This window comes from Triturus cristatus, chromosome 4_1, assembly GCF_964204655.1.
Source record: "Triturus cristatus chromosome 4_1, aTriCri1.1, whole genome shotgun sequence".
NCBI lineage: Eukaryota > Metazoa > Chordata > Amphibia > Caudata > Salamandridae > Triturus > Triturus cristatus.
Window position 1 is genome coordinate 367,174,660 of NC_140585.1, and position 22,660 is coordinate 367,197,319.

General features: G+C 48.5%; 1 protein-coding gene across 4 annotated transcripts in view; it reads left to right on the forward strand.

Annotated features, from left to right (window-relative positions):
• The window catches only part of DNM1L (dynamin 1 like), a 610,546-nt gene that overhangs the window by 245,634 nt on the left and 342,252 nt on the right, over positions 1-22,660 (forward strand). For all 4 annotated transcript variants that reach the window (XM_085652405.1, XM_085652403.1, XM_085652402.1 and 1 more), the window contains 2 exons: positions 3,696-3,742; positions 4,695-4,766. In XM_085652405.1, the coding sequence (XP_085508531.1) occupies positions 3,696-3,742; positions 4,695-4,766 (119 nt within the window). The remainder of the gene's footprint in view (positions 1-3,695; positions 3,743-4,694; positions 4,767-22,660) is intronic.

Genomic DNA, 22,660 nt, shown 5'->3' on the forward strand with positions numbered 1-22,660 from the left:
GGTGGATCCCAAGGCTGGGATCAAGAAGAGATGAGACCTGCAAGCAGAAGGGACAGAGTCAAGGTCACTAGCCAGTGACCACGTGGAACCAGGAAGGAACCAGGCGATGTCGTGAAGATTGCAGGTGAAAGTGAAGCTTGTCGCTGCAGCCACGAGGACCAGGGAACGTCGAGGACGACCAGGACCAGGAAGCGAGCTGTCCCACGAAGGCTCTTGCTGTCGGCGGCGTCGAAGTTGGACTAGGACTCACCAAGCCTTGGCAAGCGGAACCCATGAAGAACGGAGGACTTGCTTCTGGTGCAGACCAGGAAGGTCTGGGGTGCTTCTCTTTTGCAAGGAAGCGGGAGCCAGTCTGGAGGAGCCAAACCAGCAGTGAAGATTTCTGGATGCGTCGTCACAAAGGCTACTAGCCCACGGGCAAGCAACCGGACAGGCGCGGCAAGCAGGAAAATGCAGAAGGGCCCCACGCAGGACTCGTGGAGTGTGGGGGGCTGATCTTCGGTGCAGATGGTGCTTGGGGTTGGGGCTTCTCAATCCCCGGTGCACAACTTCGAGGGAACCTCAGAAGCTGCGCTGGAAGATACTCGCCACTTTTCCCAGGTAGCCGGTCCCACGTCTCTCGTCACCTCCACGGATCTCAGCTCGGCTGTGGATGTGGATCAGGGTCGGAGAAGTCTGGAAGTCAAGGCTCTGGTCGGGCTCTGCAGTCGGTCCCTCGTAGAACTTTAGCAAAGCAAAGGGTAGTCTCTTGATGGTGCCTGTTTGCACAGGGTAGCCACTCCTTGGCCACAAGGGAGATTCTTCAGTCTTCTTCTTTCGTCGAATGTCGAAGGTCCAGAGTTTCTGTTCAAGTTGCAGGTTCAGGATAATCTAATCTCCTGGGGCCCAGCTACCACTCTTGTACTAATCTGGGAGGCTGGGTTACCTGCTAGGTCACGCCTTATGGGTGGGACCTGGGAGGGGGGTGGTTACACCCCCTTCCCTTTGTCCAGTTTCGCGCCAGGACTGGGGCTGGAGTGCCCCAGCACCGGTTTGAACTGGACTATGCATGGGACACCTTGTGTGCCCCAGGTATGTCTCATTCCTTTCAGCCCTCCCTGCCCCAATACACTAAAGTCTGTCTGGGGAGGTGCTAGCACCTCCCCAAGCAGGAAACCTATTGTCCAAGCCTCCCTTGCCGGGATCACTCCCAGCAGCAGGAGGTCAGACTCGTGTCTGTGGCAGCAGCATCCATTTTGTGATGTTGAGGCTTTGGTTAGAGTTAAACGGCAAAGTAGGATTTTAACATGTCTCTCCCTCTAGAAGGGAGGAGTAATATCCTCATCACCAGAAATGGTATGGGGGTATTATTCCAAAGTGTTAGACACCTTACACGACATGTTTTGATAAAGCCAAACCATAGTTACCATAACCGTTTAAGATTATAAGGCACTTTAAGAGTATATGGTAGGCTATATCATAGAACAGCTATAAGGACATGGTTCCGAAAGCTGCAGACAGGCTCAGCTCATGCTAGAGCACCATCTCACATGTTACCAAGCACTCTGCCTCCAGGATTGTTAAGGCCTGCCATAGGAGTGGCTGATAGGTACACGTGTCTATATATAAGGTAGATATAGATATACTATATCTAAGCAAGGGGTGATTACACAACCTTGCCCCAGCTGAGTGATCAGCCAGTTGTGTCTGATTGGAAGGCCAGACCAGGGGTGGCATAATACATGCTGCAGCCCCTGGGAGGCCTAGGGTACACCTATGCCCTGGGTACCTAGGGTACACTGTACAGGGTCCAATAAGGTGATCCTTACCAATTGTGTATGTACCTAGGGTACATGGAGTCCATTTTAAGGAGAGAGCAGACAGCCTGAGACCCTGAATGGCAGGATCTCAGGCCAACTAAGTCGAAAAACCAGCTAGACACTAGGCCAAAAGTTGGGGGTAACCATAGTCAGATATCCACCTTCCTACAGTATTGTCATGTAAAACGTCAGTGTGCTTGTGAGAATTTCAGCTAGTGGATTAAGGTAATGGAATAAGCACATCTAAGTCATAGTTAATCAATGGTAGAGGTGGAGATGACTGTTATGCCAGCCACAGGTGTATTAATAACACTGGAGAAAGAAAAGTTGCATAGTTATATAATAAAGAGCTAAGATTTATGTGGCATATCGTTTACCGTTGTTCTGGTCGGAAGTAGATAACTGCACAGTGCATGCACCTTTGTCGGAGGGAAGACTGAAGCGAATACCATTCTTCCATTAGCTCATGCAGCAGTAGCTGAATGACTACCAGTACAATAATGAACCAAGGTGTAATAGCAGAGGTAATTTTGTTCATTCAAAGAGCTGCACAAGTGCTTCAGTGCCCCCTTAGCAAGGTGGGGAAAGGGAGAACGGCTTTGCTGAACACCAGCTGAACACCAGCTCAAAGGTGGAGCCTGCACGTTTCAAAGTAAAACACCATGGGTGGGTCTCAGTGGGTGTAGGGGCGCAGCAGGCTGAAAATGTAGGAGGGTCCCAAACCAACTGACTTATCTTTTCACCCATTGGAAAATGCTTGTTTTCTGCACAGATGTTCTGTGGCATCTCTGCCTCCAGGTATAGATTAAACGTGCAAAGCCCCACACCCACGGCAGATTGGAAAAAAAATAAGTACTTTTCACATCATCACATGGATTACTGACCACTTTGATGATGGTAATGTGCACAAACAAGCTGCTGTGAGAGCACTCTTTTCACCCAATCAAACTATAGACAAGAAGAGTATATATCCGACAAAACAAGCGCAGTCTGAATAAAAGGCTGAGCACCAAGTGGCAAATGGAGCTGCACGCCAACATCACAGCTTTTAATGTGTGTTGTCATCAAGCTCCTATAAATAACCGGATGCTGCGTGGAGACTGAGCCTCCTCAGAAGTCGGACACCTGGCTAGTTCTATCTTTCACTCCCTATCCTGTATTGCGGATTTCTTTTTTTTATCGTTTTTTTTTTTATACTGAACCCCGCTAACTTGCAGAATGCATGTGTTGTATGTGTCTATACACAATGAATAAAATGTAGAATATAATCGTCATACTCTAATCCAGATGGAGAAATAAGTATAATTTTTGTTGTAGTCAGACCACGCCGGGCAGGGAGTGCTTGTAACTAGGGCGGGAAAGGGAGATGGAAGAAGGGAAAATACAGTGTACAGATTAAGGCAAGTAGGCAATTTCAGTGCGAAGTGTTCAAATATCAGTTGTTACCTATACATAAACAGAACTTGTTTTTCTTAAAAAAACAATGCTTTCATTCAAGCGTTTAAGCGGATTGATCAGAATAATAACCGCACGCCAGGCCTATGAATTAGATACAACCAAAGATGTTTCGTAGGGTTCTAGAATCCCAGGAAGTAAGTAGGATAGGTCCTGGCTTGACACATGTTTTGTTTCAATAGTTGGGTTTGACCAGGTGATGACACACCAAGGAAGTGGCTGCCCACACAGAAATAATCCTGTGTAGCGTGACTTCCTGGGGGGTGAGTCTCGTTCTACCACCGGAACCTATCTAATTATGTGACCCCTTAATTCAGTTAAACATTAAACCGTATTTTATGATCAATATTTGAATTTGCATTGTACCAATTGCTGCCTTTCTGAAATATATTGTTCATGGTAGTTTATTTTTTATCTTACACAGTCTTCATGCATTTTCAGGGGTTGAAGCTGAAGAATGGGGTAAATTCCTCCACACCAAAAACAAGGTGAGTCTGCTCTCTAGCAAATATGTACTTTTACTGATGGGCCATAAAAGCGCCCTTGTAGGTCTGCTTATTTTTCTGCTTGCAGTTCTGACCTTTGTCATTCATATGTCATGAATGTACTATACAATTTGACATACCTTGATGTAAGTCCTTCTGTGGTGAGCATGTTTGCAATAAATATATATATATATATTTTTTTAAAGCACTCCATGAGAGTGCGCACATTTTCCTCCTGACTTCTGCCAGCACTTCTGTCCCCCGGCCACACACTGTTGCACTCTGCTTCCCGTGTGCTTCTCCCCTGGCCCTCCATGTTGCGTTCACTCATGTATTTCCCTCTCGCGCGTTACTTTCTCACCTGTGTGTTTCTCCCCGGCCTACTTCACATTGGTCTCTTACCCGTTGCTTCTCCCGCCCACTCAATGTTGCTTCCCTCAGACAGCACCCTTCATGTTGCTTTCCTCAACCCACGCACTCCTTATTTCTTCCTGGTACTCACTTCCTTTGTTACACTTCCTACCACCTGTGCCTTATGTGTAGCTCCTCTCCACCCGTGCATAACCGACAAATAATGCTTTCGCGCTACTTATCTTTTATCCTTTATTTACCAAGCCACTGGGTAAGTTAAAAAAAAACAAGATGCTTGTTTCATTTTGTGGGCTTGCACATGCATGCCTACAGAATGATGCATCACCGCATCATAGCATCTTTTTTTATTTTCCTTTTTACTGTAGCCATACCGTGCAGTTTCGGGGCTGCTGTACATCGTATCTAAAAACAATTGACATAGCCAATAGGATCCAAAAGTTTAGATTTATTGACTTTGTCAATGCTTGTTGCACAAGGGTTTGCCTGCTTTGTTGTAGGATGCTTGGTTACTCGCACTCATTGGTCTTTTGGTATTGTCCTGTAAAACATCGGTGTGATTTTTACTTTGTTGTTTCTGCTTTAGGTTTACACTGATTTTGATGAAATCAGGCAAGAAATCGAATGTGAAACCGAGAGGATATCGGGAAATAACAAGGTAAGAGTTCTGTGCATTGATGGGTACAGAGGTTGGGATGAACTTAAGCCAGCGTTTCCTTACAAGTAGTCTGAAGATCACTAGTGGAGTGAGTGGAGTGGTTAGAGTGGCAGACCTCGATGCAGAGCACTGGTCCGGGACCAGGGTTCGATTCCCGTCACGGCAGGGTCTCGGGCTATAAATTCCGCGGACCGGATATTCTCGCCTCAGTGCCTATTCTAATCATGGGTCCCACGCTGCAACTCTGGGCAATAGCTTGCTTAATCTCCACAACGGCCGAAACAGCGCTGGGATGCCTGGCCTCACCATGGGGGTGCCCAGGAGTGGACACCTCACATGGAAAGCCAGGAAGGGTTCCACAGCGGTATGAGTAAAAGCGCCAGGATGCCCCCGTTGGGGGTGGCAGTGCGCTATACAAGTACAAACACATTTACATTTACATTTACTATTTGAAGTATACAATGTGTAGAGTGGCAAGGAGGTGATGATCTACTCAAAGGATTACATTATATTGTATTATATTACTTACATGGGTGGTTTTAGTGCACAGAATGCAGTGGTATGAATCTCCTAATTCACAGGCAGCTTGGATACGAGTTTCATCATAATGACAGCCTGAACCACCCTTCAGAGTTGTACCATTGTTGGGGCTTGCTAGGTTTATGCGACAACAGAGGACCAGATTGTGCGTCAAGATAATGACGCTCAACATCCTGTGATTCTGGGCAAATCACTTCATCTCCCCGTGCCTAACAAAAATGAATGCATTCTTGTGTAACGTAACTGGTGCTCATGCAAAGCGCTCTGATACCCGATACCTTCGGGTCATGTTCGCGCTATATAAAACTACAAAAAAAAAATCTACATTTTGTGGAAAGAAAAGACCGATTATGTAGCACGTGCTTAGCAGTATTATTTTCCTTCATTGGAGCAGCAAAGTGTTTTGTGTGGCAAATCAATAATTATGCAGTAAACGTTGCAACCATAGAACCACATAAAACCATGAATCAATTGTTTTATCAACAATTCAGGAAAGAACATTCTAATTTGAATCGGTGCCCGTCGTTAGGTGCACTAGGAACGACTCTAGTATATAGAAATGGTGAGGCTTGATAGAGTTTGCTAGTTGCTGGGCTAACTAGTAGAGCAATCCCCACCCATGGTAAGTGAGAGGTAATTGGCATTTCTTTGGGTGTCGTTTTGACATATGGACTGGCAGAGAGGGGTGATCCCCCAATTTGGCTGCTTCTGGGCACAGAAATACTCCAGAGAAAACATGGTCTATCTTCCCTTTTCTCACTTTTTTCCTCTGGTAGTCTGGTGGGTTTTAGCCCTACGGGGGACGGCAGATTGGGGTTCCAGTCCTAGGGGGCTTGTGAGGGTCTCTGAGAAAACCCACTAGACTATTAGGACATAACATGCCGGGTCTGGTGGCTCAGTGGACTAATGCATCTACTGCAGGGGCCTGTGTTCGACCTCATGGTCACAGGTTCAAATCCCGGCGGGTCCACTCAGCCTTTCATCCATCTGAGGTTGATAAAATGAGTACCATTGTGTTGGGTAACAACAAACATCTGTTATTCAGCGCCTAGATACCCATAGTGGTGAACGTGTGCTTTACAAATACACATGTTATGTTATAACGTGAGAAACAGAATGGGATGTGGGGCTTGCCTGTCATGGCACTGTACTGAAGCTGCCATCTCGGGGCTCCAGCCTATCTTTCTGCCGGCCAGGGGAGGCACAATGGTGAGGGTTAACCCTCTGACTGCTCAACAATATCTTACAATTATGCCTAATTATTTTCTCTTGCTTGCTGGGGCATGGCTACAGTATTGGGGCCGAGGGAGGGGGCAACAGAAGCAATGTAGCACTTTATAGTGGAGGGATTTGGACAGTCTGTTAGGCCTCTAGATATTGACGGCATGGACCAATGTCAGGACTGGCTGGGCCCGCCTCATCTAAAGGAAAAATAAACTATCCCTGCCATAGAGTGGCCCTCTCCCCAATCTGTCCCACAGGTGGCAGAAAGACTGTTGGGGCTGTAGGGATGGGGGTATGGCCCCATGCCAGGATGGACTGATTCCTCCACCCGATGTTTTTGTTTCTCATATTTTCCTTACCGTTTTATTTATAGCTACCCATGGTGTCTAGTGGGCTTTCTAGCCACAGCGGGAAGGCAGATAAGTGCTATGTACCCTTAGACTGCCCATTGTGCGGAGTGTGGGGGGCAGGTGGAGTAAGACTATTGGGCTTTAGGGGTAGTGCTACGCTCCAACTCAATTCTATTCTTTTCTTTTTTTTTTTTTACTTTTGTATAATACACCATGCTGTCTAGTGGGCTAAGTAACCCTGCAGGAGGGCAGGTAGGTGTAAACATGACCCCCCCCCCCCCTCCAACCCCTCAATAGGTAAATAAGCACCAGAAAGACTTCTGGGGGCTTTAGGATTGCGGTTACAGCCTAATGCCAGCCCTCTAATCCACGTTGCTCCCATTTGTTATTTTACACATCATTTGATCCTTGGCTTCTAGTGGGCTGTCTCTCCTCATAGTTGGGCAGATTGGGTGTACACTTTCAATTGATCTGGATCTGGATCTCAGGCTACCTAGAGGGAAGACCAGAGACTTCTTTGTATGGTTCTTCTTTAGAGATTGCAATACGGTCTTGGAGTTTCATAGGATCAACAAAAGTGACGGATTCATTTTAATGCTCAAAAAGATTGCCATTTTTCATCATTTTAAAGCCAAACCAAAATCCCAATTCTCTCATTGCAGCACTCATAGATTCCCAGGAGATCTGATCAACTGTTTTTGTTGTTGTTTTTTTTTTTTTTTTTAGCTTTTAGTGAATTAATCAAGTTAATAACATTAACTTTGCAGCTTCATTCAGTCATGCAGCAGGCTACTCTTGTACAATGAGTTTATCTGTGTATCTTTTAGAAATCCATTTTTGTCTGGTTTTAGGATGTTTTATGTAACTTTCTGGGCTTAATATCTTTGCATTTTATTTTTCGTCTGTTTAATTAAAACACTAAGTGAAAATTCTGTCACAGCATGGTCATTGTTGGGTTTTGGGATAACCTAACACTTCTCATTCCTGAAAACAATCTACTACTTAATTCAAATTAGTGAATGCTCTGTAGAGAAAGTGTGGATAGACTGAATACAAGACTTGAAAAGAGGCTATTCTTACACCCTAGTCCTTGTCTATTCTCAGCCCTGCAGGAACCATGCTACACAATAGTTGGATCGTAAATTATTTCGAAAGTTGTTAAATTGGAGCTTTGCACATTGGTACAGATTACACAGGCATGCATCATATTTTCACTGTTCCCTTTCTTCTATCAATTGCTGATCAGAACCTGTTTCTGTCAGCAATTTCCTGTGCAGAGCCCAGATTGTTCTTTGGACATTTATGTTTCCAACATGTCCCTATGTGCTGTCTGTAAAAAGTTGACCTTCCCTCCTCACACTATACAGAACTTGGCTGGGTACTATAGTGAGGCATTAGAAAGGTAACCGTTTCAAACAGCGTTGGAGACACCAGTTCCACAACGCAGTCCAGGCACAGTACTTTTTCCCTTCTGTTTCCCTTCTGTTCCTCTTGTTGAAAGGCGAAGCACCTTATGGCTCTTCAGGTTCAATATATCCCTATGTCCACTCACACTAATGCACACCGATGCAGTCACGCTTGTAGATAAACCTACTTCATCCGAAGACCAAGGTACGTATACCTGCAGAAGACCCTCTGCAAGAACCTGTGCTACCTATCCCATCAACCATCTGCACAGGAAGTGACCTCTCTGGTTTTCTGCCAAAACAGTCTTTAAAAGAGCCAGGGTAGAAGACTTCATTTCTCATCATTCATCTACGCAGGAAGTGACATTACTGTATTTTCCATCATCCATCAGCACACTGTATTTTCCATCATCCATCAGCACAGGAAATGACATCACTGTTTTCCCTCACAACCGTCTTTAAAAGAAGAAGCCAAGCAGTAGGACTTAATTTCCCATCATTAATCTGCTCAGCAGTTCAGGAAGGACGTCAAGACCTGGATGTTCATCCAATAGGTGAACCAGCAGATCACTCTCCCAGCACCTCGAGACCCTCCTGGGTGATGCAGTTGTGCTCTACAAACCTGATTGATTGCTCACTGCCCTATGTTCCTCCTTCCTCCCAGGACCTACATAATGGGAGGGGGTGGCAAAGGCAATCCCGTCTGAGCTCGGACCGCACCAAGTACCAGGAACCCTGTTTCTCCCTCTACACACCACTACCCTGCCGCACTCCTCTGTGCTATCAACCCCGGACTCCATTCGCAACACTGCTGTCACACCGAGCCCCACACAACACATAGAGAGCATTCACAAGCGCTCCCTGCAACACTCCCACCCTGCACCTATCGTTCCAGCACTAACAGCACCCTCTCTCACACGAACCATCCACACAGTCACACAAACTAACCCCCACCCACGCAACACACCACATTCACATCTATGCTCCTCAACATCCGCTCGCTCACAAAGTACGCCATGGAGATGCAGGGCCTACTGCATGACCACACTTGAGACCTGCTGTTCCTCAAAGAAACTTAGCTAAACTCAACCTCTGCACCAGACATTGCTACAGCCATCTTCCCCAGCTAGAAGATCACCAGGCAAGTCCGCTAGCATAAGCTCTGTGGCGGATTCGCAGTTCATATTCAAACACACAATAAGCTGCACCACTTGCATAGACACCCGACCAGCTAAATGGAACACTTAACGTTCAAGATACACAGCCAACTTCTCCATGGGCAAACCTCGTATCTAGAGCACCAGGACCCCGCAACAATTTTGACAGCAATGTCTGAGACTTCATTCTACCCCTCATTATTAACTCTAGCACCTTCATACACTTCTGAGACCTTGACTTTCATCTAGAAGACTACACCGAACCAAACACTACGACCATTCTTGAAACAACCTCGGAAACCTCTGCCTCACCCAGCACATTACCGTACCCACCTACACCACCGGACACTTCTTTGACCTAATTTTATCCTTCATCAGCAGCTTCAGTCGACAAACCCGCAGCTATCCCCTGGATATACCTCATCCTTGTCAGTTTTAGCATATTCATACCAAACCACCATGAACCTACCATTATTGAACCCACCTGCCACAGCTTGAAAAGCAGCACAGAGCACACCAGCAACTTGGAGAAAGCAATCAAGGAGCTAAACAGCTGGATCACTGCATGGCCGAACACCCTGGCTCCTCTCAAGCTCAGCCCAAATGGAAAACAGCCCAACCACAGGCTAGCGGGTACACAGAGAAAAACAGACTGATAAAACAAACGCTACTGCAAGCAATTGGTGCACAAATGGAGACCACATGAAGACGTCTTTAAAACTGCCCTGTCCTGTTATGTGGATTTTTATAACTCACTTTCACGATGATAGAGAGCTATGTATAGGATAGTAGCGTACTATCGTCCTCTTACTTATCTCGATTCTACCTCGTCGTGATTAGCTTAGTGTGGCTGTTTTCCCATGAGAGACTTAGATAGTAGGTAGTAGCGTACTATCATCATCATCATCTTACTTATCCCTATTCTACCCCTATGTGATTAGCTTAGTGTGAAGGATGGTATGGAGGGGGGTTGGAAGCAAACACCGTGACACGTTAATGGACTGAGTAATCGGGTTTTATTGAGTTCAAACGCCTTGCTTTCTCTCTAGAAGTGTTCTGGACGTTGCAGGGTCGTCTGGCTTGTGGAAGTCCGGGTCAAGGGTTCCACCGTAGGGACCGTCTCCTCGTCCGTCCGTTGCCCAGGGAAGAAACACACAGGGACACAAAGGTAAGTAGGCTTGAAGGGGCCGTAGGCGATTTGAGGGGGAAAGGATTGTGAGGGATCACCGGGGCTACCACCAACTGCCGTGTCTCACTTAACACAAAAGAAATAACGAGAAGTTTCTAGGCACAGAGGTGTGGTTGTGGGGTGAGTGCTGTTAATCAAAAAGAACACCCAACACTCAGGCTCCCCGCGTCTCCGTGACCTCCCTCGTACTAATCACCCCGTCCCTCCCCGTGATTGTGAAAGGCTCAAGATACGATCACGTACCTTTCCCAGCCACGCTCCTCCAGGAACGTGGCGGGGCGAGTAGCGTATCCGTTGGCCTCCTGGCTCCGTCGGCGACGCACCTCGGATTCCGCTCTCCCCTTCAGTCGTGGTCTCTCGCTCTCCGCTGCTTTCTCGCTCCTGCTCCGGCTCCTTCTCTCTGCTCTCGCTGCTCCCTCCGGCTTTCGCGCTCTCCTCTCCTTCCGGGTTCCCCTTACGAGGGCTCGGGGCCTCTGATTGGGCGGCGGCCTCTGACGTACTTTTTGTCGACTCCTCCCCGAGGGATTCTCTGGTTGGGTTAAAGGGACCGTACGAGTCCTGTGGCCAGGGCGGAAAGGAACAGTCAGGTATCCCTCCAGCTCGTTCGTCCGTAGCAGTGACCCCGTGACACTTAGTATGGATGTTTTTCCTTGTTTTTCTTTATTTGGCTAGTTTGGCAGCTGATTAAGCGCTCTAGAGAAGAGTATGTCAAGGTATTTCACGGGAAAGATGCCATTGATTTCTTAATATGTTAATAGTAGCTGTATTTTTGAGAGTTTGCTCGTATTGAGACTTGTACCATGAAACCTTTACAGTTGTTTATTATCATGTTTTAACATGATTGTGAAGAATTTCCTACATGGATACACAGCATGCTATTCACGTGGGCAGAGAGGCGGGTTCCTTTCCCCGACCTTTGATACCTTGGATTTTAAGTGATTTTTAGGTCTCGCCTGACCCAGCGCATGCGCTGGTCTGGTGAGACTTATTGAGAGGGCTCCAACATTCCATGACATCACAGAGACTGGCTGAGCAGCTGTGTACAGGACACAAAGAAAGGACCGCGTAGAGAAGAAAGCAAGATACCACAACCCTCCTCCAAACCTATGTTTTAAACGGACCATTACTTTAACCCGTTTTTCCTTTGACCTAGAAATTTTACAATTCAAACCCAAATGGTCCAGGGGTGGAGTAAGATGTCCATGTCAAATACTGCATATTTTTTCACATTGGTCAGCCCCTATTTCTCGGACAGACTTTGCTTGAGCATCAACATGCATCACCTTCCTAGTCTTGGGCCTACCAGCTCTGCAGATGAGTGATTCAATAGCTATATAGCCGTCAAATACATTATTATTGGTTGATAATTTATATAGTTGTATGACAAAGTTTTTATCTATTGAAATTGAGCTGTTTAATGATACGCTGCTATTTTTCTATATTTGGGAATTAGCATAAATCAATTTCCTATTACACCTGAGATGGTGATAGAATTTGAGTGATGTCAGACAAAAGTGGCAAGCAAGTCTAATTTTAAACTCCATGCCTAGCAATCTATATAGAAGTAAAATTTAGCTTCAGTGTCTACTTTTCTTTTGAAGCAGGTCATCTAAACATGCGTTTAATCTTGGCTAGGATCAGCAGAGCTTTCACACTTGTCTCACACTCGCAAAGGAGTTAGAACATGAAGAGACCAGCATCTGATTTTCTACCATTTACTGACTTAGAAGACGTCTTTAAGCCTGTATTGGAAGCTGATTTCCTTTACAGCTATCACTGAGGCAGCAGTTCACTTATCTGTCTTGTTGGTCAATAACACTGTACCACGTGACAAAGGCATAAATCTCTATTGGGTTTCTGGTTTTGCGATCTCATTACAAACTGCTTTAGGTAACTGTTGCATACGTCTTTTGTATTCAATATTACATAGTGGGTCAGCAGCTTCTTCATGGTTGGATGGCTTTCTTGTCCATTCCAATACCTGAGCTTGATTCAGTGGCTTTTATTTATACATGTGCGTTTGTCCCCACCTTGCAGTATTTCTACTCTACCCCGATTTTGGACTGGATAAGTTGTATACTTCCACTGCTGACATCAGGGAGTTATTTGTTCATAGCATGTGTGGCTGTAAATATACATGCTTGCATACTTCTGCCATCACGTGTTGGACTCTGACATTTGCAAGTTGCTTTTGCTTAGAGAAGTCTTTTTGAGTCACGAGATGTGGTGGGATGCCTCCTTTTAGCGTACATTGTGCATAGGCAGTGACTCCATCTTAGATGTTTTTCCACTGAGTGGGCTCCCAAGTCTGGAACACATTTTGTTGTGAGGACTGTTGAGTTACTCTTCCATCCAATTGTGTCTCTTTTGACCGAGGTCCGCACCTTTTGTCTCCCCAACGTGTGCTACCTTCAGCAACACTAAAACCTTTTGTCGATGCCCCAGGGCATTGAGGGATCAGCACGGCCTCCAGTCCTCCGTTGCCAGAGAATGCTGTATTGGTGATGGAACCCTTCGAGAACTGCCTTGCAGCCACTCTATATATCCTTGGGTATACCACCACGAGTTGTGCAGTCTGTGCCTGACCCTTGACCATGCGACGACGACTCTGTTGAGCCTTGCCTTCTGTTCCCAGAAGATCTTTTGGTACAGAAAAGAGCACTGTTAGGTAAACGGGAGATTGCAGCAGCAAGACATCTCTGGTATCCTGGACATTTTTGGTTAGGAAGATCCCATCTTGGCACCGATTAACAGGAGGAGGCTGGCTCGTGTGGTCTCCTTGGACAGGCGGCCATCACTTAGCCCAGAGACTGTGATCAAGTGAATCCGAAGATTCGTACATAGAGGATATCGAAACCTTGACGAAGACTGGTCCTCGCATAAAGACATGCCCAGGGCTGTGAGCATACCATTGGTTATTGAACCTTATGATCTGTGACCATGCGAAGGCCCCACTGATGATGCCTGAAATGACCCCGTGATCCTGATCTAGATCATTAGCAAGTGTTGGAGCATTCCAATTCCACCCCCTTCACCATCACCGCGGCATCATAGCCTACCATGAGTCCATTTATGGTAAGTGGGCAATGCTGCTAGTTCAAAGTACTTCCTTTCTGGGTCACTGTGACTCCAAGGGTATTTACGAAGGGCCTGCTACGCATTTACAAAGGGAGGGCATTCATGTCTTTCCCTACCTGGTGACCGCTCAGCCTTCCACAGGGCTTGGTCGCCCCACTCACTGCTGCCGCTCCTGCCTGCCTTTGCCGCCTCCTGCCTGCAGATTCCTTCGCTCGCTGCCCGCTGCTCCTGGGAATTTCACGCTGCTCCTGGGAATTGCCCGCTGCTTCTTGGAATTTCCAGCCGCTGCCTCCCTGCGGCCCCGCCCCCCTGTGATTCCATTCGCCGCCCCGCTCCCGCCACCCAGCTGCTCCTCCCTCCCGGCTCCTTATTTATGACGCCCCCAGAGCGACCGCGCAGCGGATGCACGCAGCGGGAGCGCCGATTGTGCGCCGAAGGTGCGCCAAAGGTAAGCCCGTCTGCGCCTGGACCGCGCCCAGCGCCAGACCCCCTGGTCCTCGCCCTCGCTAGCACACCCTGCACATCTACGACGCCAAAACCCTCCACGCACTCAACGCCGGCCGAAACACCGCCTGCTACCGAGCCACCCCGAGACGCACCCACGGACCCTTCACCTGCCGCTTCACCGGCCTCCGACCCAACACCGCACCTGCTAAACCGAGCCCCAGCAACAAACACCTGATGTGCATCCTGCTCAACACCCGCTCCGTTCACAGGCATGCCGTCGAACTCTGGAACCTCCTCGACTCGACAGCACCAGACATCGCCTTCCTGACGGAAACCTGGATGAACGCCTCCTCAGCGCCCGACGTCGCCATCGCCGTCCCAGAAGGCTACAAAATCACCAGGAAGGACCGCGTCAACCAGACAGGAGGAGGCATCGCCATCATCCACAAGAACACCATCCGCATCATGACCAACTCCGATGACCCCTTCACCTCCGCCGAACACCTCCACTTCCAGATACACACCGACCCCAAGACCACGCTCAGAGGCACCCTCGTCTACAGACCACCGGGACCACGCACACAGTTCAGCGAAGACATCACAGACTTCGTCAGCCCGCACGCCATCAATTCCACCGACTACATCCTCCTGGGGGACCTCAACTTCCACCTGGAGGACAACAAGGACCGCAACACCACTGCTCTGCTGGACAACCTGGCCAACCTCGGACTCAAGCAACTGGTAACCACCCCCACCCACTACGCCGGCCACACGCTTGACCTAGTCTTCCCATCCAGCAAATACGTTACCAATCTCCAGTGGACTGACCACAGTTGCGTCCACTTCAGCTTCAGTAAAACGACGACCCACCACCACCCTCAACAAGCCCCCCGCATGAGCTGGAACAAGATCACCGGCGACCAGCTCACCACCTTCCTCAGCCAGAACCCCCCCCCCCCCACCAGCTCAACGGACCCCAACGAAGCCGCCAACAACCTCACACAGTGGATCACCAACTGCGCAGTCACCCTCGCACCACTGAAGAAGAACCCCCCCAGCAGACGCGGCAGCAAGAAAGCCTCCTGGTTCACCGACGAGCTCATCACCTCCAAGAAGAACTGCCGCTCCCTGGAGAACACCTGGCGCACCAACCAGACCACAGACAACATGACGGCTCTCAAACACGCCACCCGCAAACACCACCAACTGATCCGCGCCACAAAGAAGACAGCCTTCAAGGAACGACAACAACACCCACAACAGCAAGGAACGCTTCAGCATCGTCAAAGAGCTCTCCAACCCCGACGCCGGAAACAATGACATCACTCTCTCGCAAGACCTCTGCGACTCCCTCGCAGCCTTCTTCCACGACAAGATCGCCAACATTCACAACAGCTTCGGCCCACCAACCACGAACCCCACCACCGAACCGATGCCCCCCACCGCCACCCTCAGCACCTGGACCCCAGTCAGCACCGAAGATACAACACACACAATGAACACCATCCACTCCGGATCCCCTACGGACCCCTGCCCACACCACATCTTCAACACGGCCGACCACATCATCGCACCCCACCTCCGCGACATCATCAATGCCTCCTTCAACACCGCCACCTTCCCGGAGTGCTGGAAACACGCCGAGATCAGTGCCCTGCTGAAGAAACCAACTGCAGACCCCTCCGACCTCAAAAACTACCGCCCCATCTCGCTCCTCCCGTTTCCTGCCAAAGTCATCGAAGACCGTCAACAGACAGCTAGCCGCCTTCCTCGAGACCAACGGATCCCTCGACCACTCGCAATCCGGCTTCCGAGCCAACCACAGCACGGAGACCGCCCTCATCGCAGCCACATACGACATCAGATCCCTAATGGACAACGGGGAAACTGCGGCCCTCATCCTCCTGGACCTCTCCGCAGCGTTCGACACTGTCTGCCACCGCACCCTGGTACAACGCCTGAACAACACCGGCATCCAGAAGGCCCTGGAGTGGATCACCTCATTCCTCGCCGGAAGAACCCAGGGAGTCCGCCTCCCCCCGTTCCGGTCAGCGGCCACCGAAGTCATCTGCGGCGTTCCACAAGGGTCATTGCTCAGCCCCACCCTCTTCAACGTCTACATGAGCCCCCTCGCAACCATCGCACGTCAACACAACCTCAAGATCATCACCTATGCCGACGACACCCAGCTGATCCTCTCCCTCACCAGCGACCCGGACGCCGCCAGAGCCAGCCTACACGAAGGGATGAAAGACGTCGCCGAATGGATGAAGAACAGCCGCCTGAAACTGAACTCAGACAAGACGGAGGTCCTCATCCTGGGATCATCACCCTCCGCCTGGGACGACTCCTGGTGGCCCCCCGCCCTGGGAGCCACCCCCAAGCCAACGGACCACGCACGCAACCTAGGCTTCATCCTGGACTCCTCCCTCTCGATGACCAGACAAGTCAACGCCGTCTCGTCTTCATGCTTCAACACTCTGCGCATGCTTCGAAAGATCTTCCGGTGGATCCCCACCGAGACCAGGAAGACGGTCACCCAGGCCCTCGTCACCAGTCGGCTGGACTACGGGAACGCCCTCTACGCCGGCACCGCCGCCAAACTCCAGAAGAAACTCCAACGGATCCAGAACGCCTCAGCACAACTCATCCTGGACATCCCCCGACACAGCCACATCTCCGGACACCTGAGAGACCTGCACTGGCTCCCCGTCAACAAAAGAATCACGTTCCGACTCCTCACCCACGCACACAAGGCCCTCCACGACCTGGGCCCCAAGTTCCTCAACAGCCGCCTGACCTTCCACAAGCCCGCCCACCCGCCAGCTCCGCTCCGCCAGCCTCGCTCTCGCCACCGTCCCCCGCATCCGCAGAGCCACCGACGGAGGAAGATCCTTCTCCTACCCGGCCGCCAAGACATGGAACTCCATCCCCATCCACCTCCGGACAACGCAAGACCATCTCGCCTTAAGGAAGCAACTCAAGACCTGGCTGTTCGAGCAGGAGCGTTCCCCCCCCCCCCAGCACCTTGAGACCCTCCGGGTGAGCAGTGCGCTATACAAATGCCTATGATTGATTGATTGATTGATTGATTGACCTTGATTGCAGAGTGCTGCTGCTCTAGATCAGCCAGTGTCTGGCACACACTCAAAATGCATTGTCTCTACTCCATGGGCCTTGGCTCCAGCATAAATGGAGAGTCCCATCTACTACCACTTCAAATCCAACCCGTCCTAGGTTTGGTACTGGACGCAGCCACAGGCAGTATTACCCCATTCAATGAAGAGTTCCAGCCTTTCACCACCTGCTTCCTCTTTTATGACCAAATCTTCAACTCCTGGTACGGACTGTCATGCGCCTTCTAGGAATGATGGTCTCCTGCATGCTATTGTCCCTCATGCAACGCTTCACATGCGCCCCCTTTAAAGAGTGCCTCACAACTCAATAGTCTCTAGTGAAGGATTACTGGAAAGATCTAGTGCTGGTACACCATGTACTACCTTCAGAATTAGGGCAGCACACACTTCCCTTCAGCTTTCCGACTTAGCCCAGGGGAAGTTGCATCTGGCACTCCACCACAACATTCACCTCATGGCAGAGAATATAGCAGCTTTGTGGACGCATCAAGTAGTCCATGAGTAGGAACTGCACCCCCAGGTCCTCCAGATGCTCTTCTGGCATTGGGACACCCCATAGACAAACCTGTTCACCACTCCAGAAAATGCAAAATGCTTAAGCTTCGCTACCAAGTATTTTATCCCACAGTCCATGGGCAATCCACTATGATTGCATTGATCAGTCATATTTGCATATGATTTTCTATCTCACCTGCTGCTTCCCTTTGTGGTGAGAAAATCAAGGCTAGATCACCAACACTCATTCGAATGTCGCCAGGCTTGGCAAGATAGTCTTGGTACTTCACCCTCCCGGAGATGTCGGAAACTCACACTTAGACTGCCCTTTAACACCCTGATGCAAGGTCGGTTCAGACACCTTGATCCCGGGCCACCCAACTTTTCAATTTGGCACCTGAAATCTTTACATTATAGCATCTCAATCTTCCTCAAGAATGTATGGGCTTCCTTAAGGATGAACATCCGCCCACATAATAGGGTTGTAACACAGCAAAATGAAAACCTTGTTCACCACTGCATAACCAACAAGCATTTACAATGCAATGGTCTCGGCATTGGTAAAGTTAGAGCTATTGGCATTGTTATTTACAATGTCAATAGCTTAATCACTCTCAAATGCGAGACCTATTGCATTTGCACCCACACACAGAGCCACCTACACACACACTGATTAAGCTATTGACATTGTAAATAACAATGCCGTTTCTCTACATGTTTTAAAAACAAAAACATAAACAAAAATAATGTCATGAGCAATGCCAATAGCTCTAACTTGCCGAGACCGTTGCATTGTAAATGCTTGTTTTTCTTCTCTGGGTAAGAAGGAAAAGACAGAGTCCTGTTACTTCTCTGCCGCCCGTCCTCGAACGCCAGGAACGCCGAGCTTTATTTATAGGCGATGGTAATTTCTTGCGTCCCGGGACGCATTTTCAAAATAAAAAAGTAGGGGAACGGAATCCCTGGAATTGAAGAAGTAGGGGTACGCCGTGCCCTGCCGTCCCCCCCCCCCCCCCCCCCCCCTACACTTCGACCACTGGGTGTAAATAACATATTCACTCTTATTAAAGTGTAAGGTGTAGGGAAATCAGATTCATGTTGTGGTTTTGAGATATGTGACTGACCAGCCTCAATAAGAACAGACATACACTAAGGCGAGCATTGCACCACTGAGAAGGGTCTCAAAGGAACAGAATCAAGGTGGGCTGCAAAAGGGTGAGTGGTTGAGATGAACAAAATGAGAACAACATTTTGAGGTAATATAATATACTACCATATAATATGATACGCACAGTGGAAATTGCTATTTATAGCGTTTGCACGTCTAAAAGAGCTAAAAGCAACTTTTTCAAAGAGATCGCAATGGGGCTTCCGCTTTTTAATGCTCCGGTAAAACAAATCAATGTATTTACTTTTTTTTAAGTGAAAGTAATTACCTTTAATACCATACTTGACAAAGAAGAGATGATGCGTGGTACCTGCGTTTTTAAGTTTGGCAAAAAAACGAAAAAAAATAGAATAAGCACGTTTCTCAAAATTAAGCTTCAGAGGAACGTCCTTTGGATGTAGTAACATAGGGTGGACAGAATGTTTTTTGTGTGAATTGAGGACAAATTTGTATATGACATATTAAAGCAAAATAGGGGAGAGGGAGAAAGTGGTCTGGGAAGAAGGTGAAATAACGCCAGTGATCACTGCCGATATACATATTTTCTATATAGGGTGCTTTGGCTGAATGCGCTACAAATGACAGATGGTTCATATTTTATAATGTCATGAATGACAATTTCTAGAGTTCATGCTACGCACTAAATTGTCTTTCTGCGATTGGTTGCAGATTTGACTGTGAAAGCTCCTGGTCATGGTATTTATTTGTTTGTTTCCGAAGGACTCAAATCTCTGATTGCACTGATCTGCGCAGCAGGCACGCAGACCCACTGGTCTGCTTTCCGCAGTTAACAGGAATATTATCACCCAGCAAACTGTTTGCTTACTTTATGGGGTAGGTGGCTTACTTTATGGGATAGGTGGGGATGAAAGGCTGAGCAGTACCACCCGCGATCGACCCTTTACAGACCAATCTCGTCAGCGAGTAAGTGAACCCACTGAGCTACCTTACAGGGCCAGCTGGTCATGAGACCAAGCCTGGAGCAAGGGGCACAGGGTGATAGGCCGCACTCACCCCGGGGTGTCGTCTCATCTGCCTCCCCAGCGCAGAGAGCTTCTGGCGAATGTTCATGGTGTCTGGTGCCTCGGTTCGCGGTCCTTCGTGGAGCCGGGTATCTCACGCCTCTTTCGTGTGGGTGCAACAGGCCTGTGGCCTCAGAGGAGGGGGGGATGAGGAGGGCGCTGCCGGGCCCTCCCTCCCAAGGAAGCAAGGCGGCTGGTGGGTGGATGTATCTGTGGAGTGCAGGGCCAGCTTAAGATAAAGAGACCTCCTTTCAGATGAGTGCATGGAGCCCCCTTATGGACCACTTTTTCTGGTTGACATATGTTACGCAAACACTAATAAAATGTATAAACATTTATAAACATATACTACAAAAGACAGGGGGATCTGGGGCCCCTTTCGATTCAAAGGGGTGATATGTTCACACTCTGCCAGAGTGGGTACGGTCACAGCAGGTGGGGTGGTTGGTGGAAGGGTATAGGTGATTGGAGGTGAGCGGGTTGATAAGAATGGGTGTTGTGTAGGGCAAGGTGTGCATGTGGGCGGAATGGGTGCGTTTAAGGGGAGATATGGATATGGGAGTCTTTTCGGATGACAGTGGGTGAATGTTGGGGCGATGGATAGCTGGGTAAATAAAATTGTTTAAAACTCCACCAGTCACCGCTACCCCACCCCCCTCGCCTCAGGCCGCTCCAAGCTTGAGGCAGTGGGTGTCTGGAGTGTTCATTCGGTAAAGGTGAAATGCAAGTTTTCCCTTCATTCTAGATGTCCCTTCTAACATTAAAAAAAACCCTGTCAGCGCTCTATCCACATCTAGCGCCGCGAAGCGGACCAGACTAAGATGGAAGCTGCTGAGATTTCCGTACCACCCGCCGATCCCCCAAAAAGTACATGTATTGGGTTCATGTTGCCCGCATCTCCGTGATTTAAGATCGTGGGACGAGGGCCTGGCCGCTGGGGGGGAGATGGGGGGAGGGGGCGGTCTCCCGCGACAGCTGCTTCGCAAGAGTGATGCCTCTCTATGGAAAACTGAAACCTTTCGGGTTGGGGCTGTGGGTGGGATCTCACCTCGCGCCCTTCATAAATTACGAGCTAACGGAGCGGGTGTTGCCTGTGACGTAAAACAACACTTAATAGTGCTTGGAAAGTAAAAAAGCGCCGAGTGTGTTTCCTCTTTCTCTGGATTTCTTTCGAGACAGACATGGCGTAGTTTACTTAATCTTGTAGTTACTCCAGGTGGCAGTGATGTTCTTTCTCCGAGGTGAAGCAGAAATGCCTCGGAGAAAGGCAGCGGCGATTTCGGATTCGGGGGCGTGTTCTCTTCTTGCCATTGGCTGGAGGAGAAAATTAGAAAAGTTTCAAAAAACACGCCCCTGAATCCGAAAAGGACGGGGCCTGTTAGGAGTGACGGACCTCTTCTCCAATGGCTGGCCAGCATTCAAGAGGCCAGCCAATGGAGAAGAGGGGCGGGTTCAAGCCCCTCTTCTCCAAGTCATTATGTCTCGCGAGCGAGACTGCGCAAGCGCAGCCTTCGCTAGCCGAGACCTAAAAACTTTGACCCGCTATGGTCTACCATTTGAGGAACTCTGTACCCCGTTTTGAAAAGAAAAAAAAAAAAAACTACCATTCAGGATATCATTACCTACCTCTCACACTTGCAGAAAACAGGCCATGCTTACAATTCCATTCTCCTACACTTCTGTTTTCCTACATATAATTCTCCTACACATATCTGCTGTCAAAGCTGACATGCAGAACAGGGATCACTCAACCCTCTTCAGCATTCATGTTGTCATGACCTTCATGGAGGGCCTCAAGAGAGTCAAACGCCATGCTCCTGTGTAGAACCTCAATGTAGTCCTCCCTAGGGTCATGAGACCAGTCTTTAAACCTATTCATTTATGAACCCTTCAGTTCCTCTTCTGGAAGGTAATCTTCTTTGTGGCATTACATTGCTTATGTGTATTAGCGAATTGCAGGCACTCCCCTTACCTTGGAGGCAATCCTATGTTCCTTCCTAAGGTTGTGTCGCCCTTCCATCATAACCAGACCGTAGAGCACCAAGTCTTTTTTCCTCAACTAGGTTCTATTTTAGAAAGGCCACTGCATACCTTGGATGAAAAGTAAGTTCTCATGTGCTACGTTAATGAGGTCAAGCCTCTCTGTAAATCAAATCGACTCCTTTGCAAAGCCTCAGAGGTCATCCTATCTCTAGGGCAGACCTATGATATACGTGGCACTGACTTTTTACTCCTAGTGTAGCAATGTGACAAAGTGGCAGACTTCTGGGCCTCAGTGTACGATTGCATGGATAAGGGCGTATGTTGCACCGTGCCGAGGTCGTCCTTAATGGCCCTGTTGGGATATGTCAGGAATACTGCGGCTGAGATTCGCAAGCTCACAGCTATGATGATGTTCTCTTCCAGGGGATCCTCATCAATAGTCATAAGCACTGAATATTCCCGCCCATGTGCGGGGACCCTGGAAATAATAAAAATTATATATGAAAAACACATGTATATATACAGCTCTGTATATGTATAAACATATATTATTTTTTCCAAACCAATGCAGCCCTCATAGTAGGCTAGACAATGTAGATATAAATATCCAAATAAACACCATAGGTATACAAATGCACCTAAATCTTTTTTTCTTTTTTTTAATTTTGTTTTTTAAAATGAGGTAAAACTCATGCGAA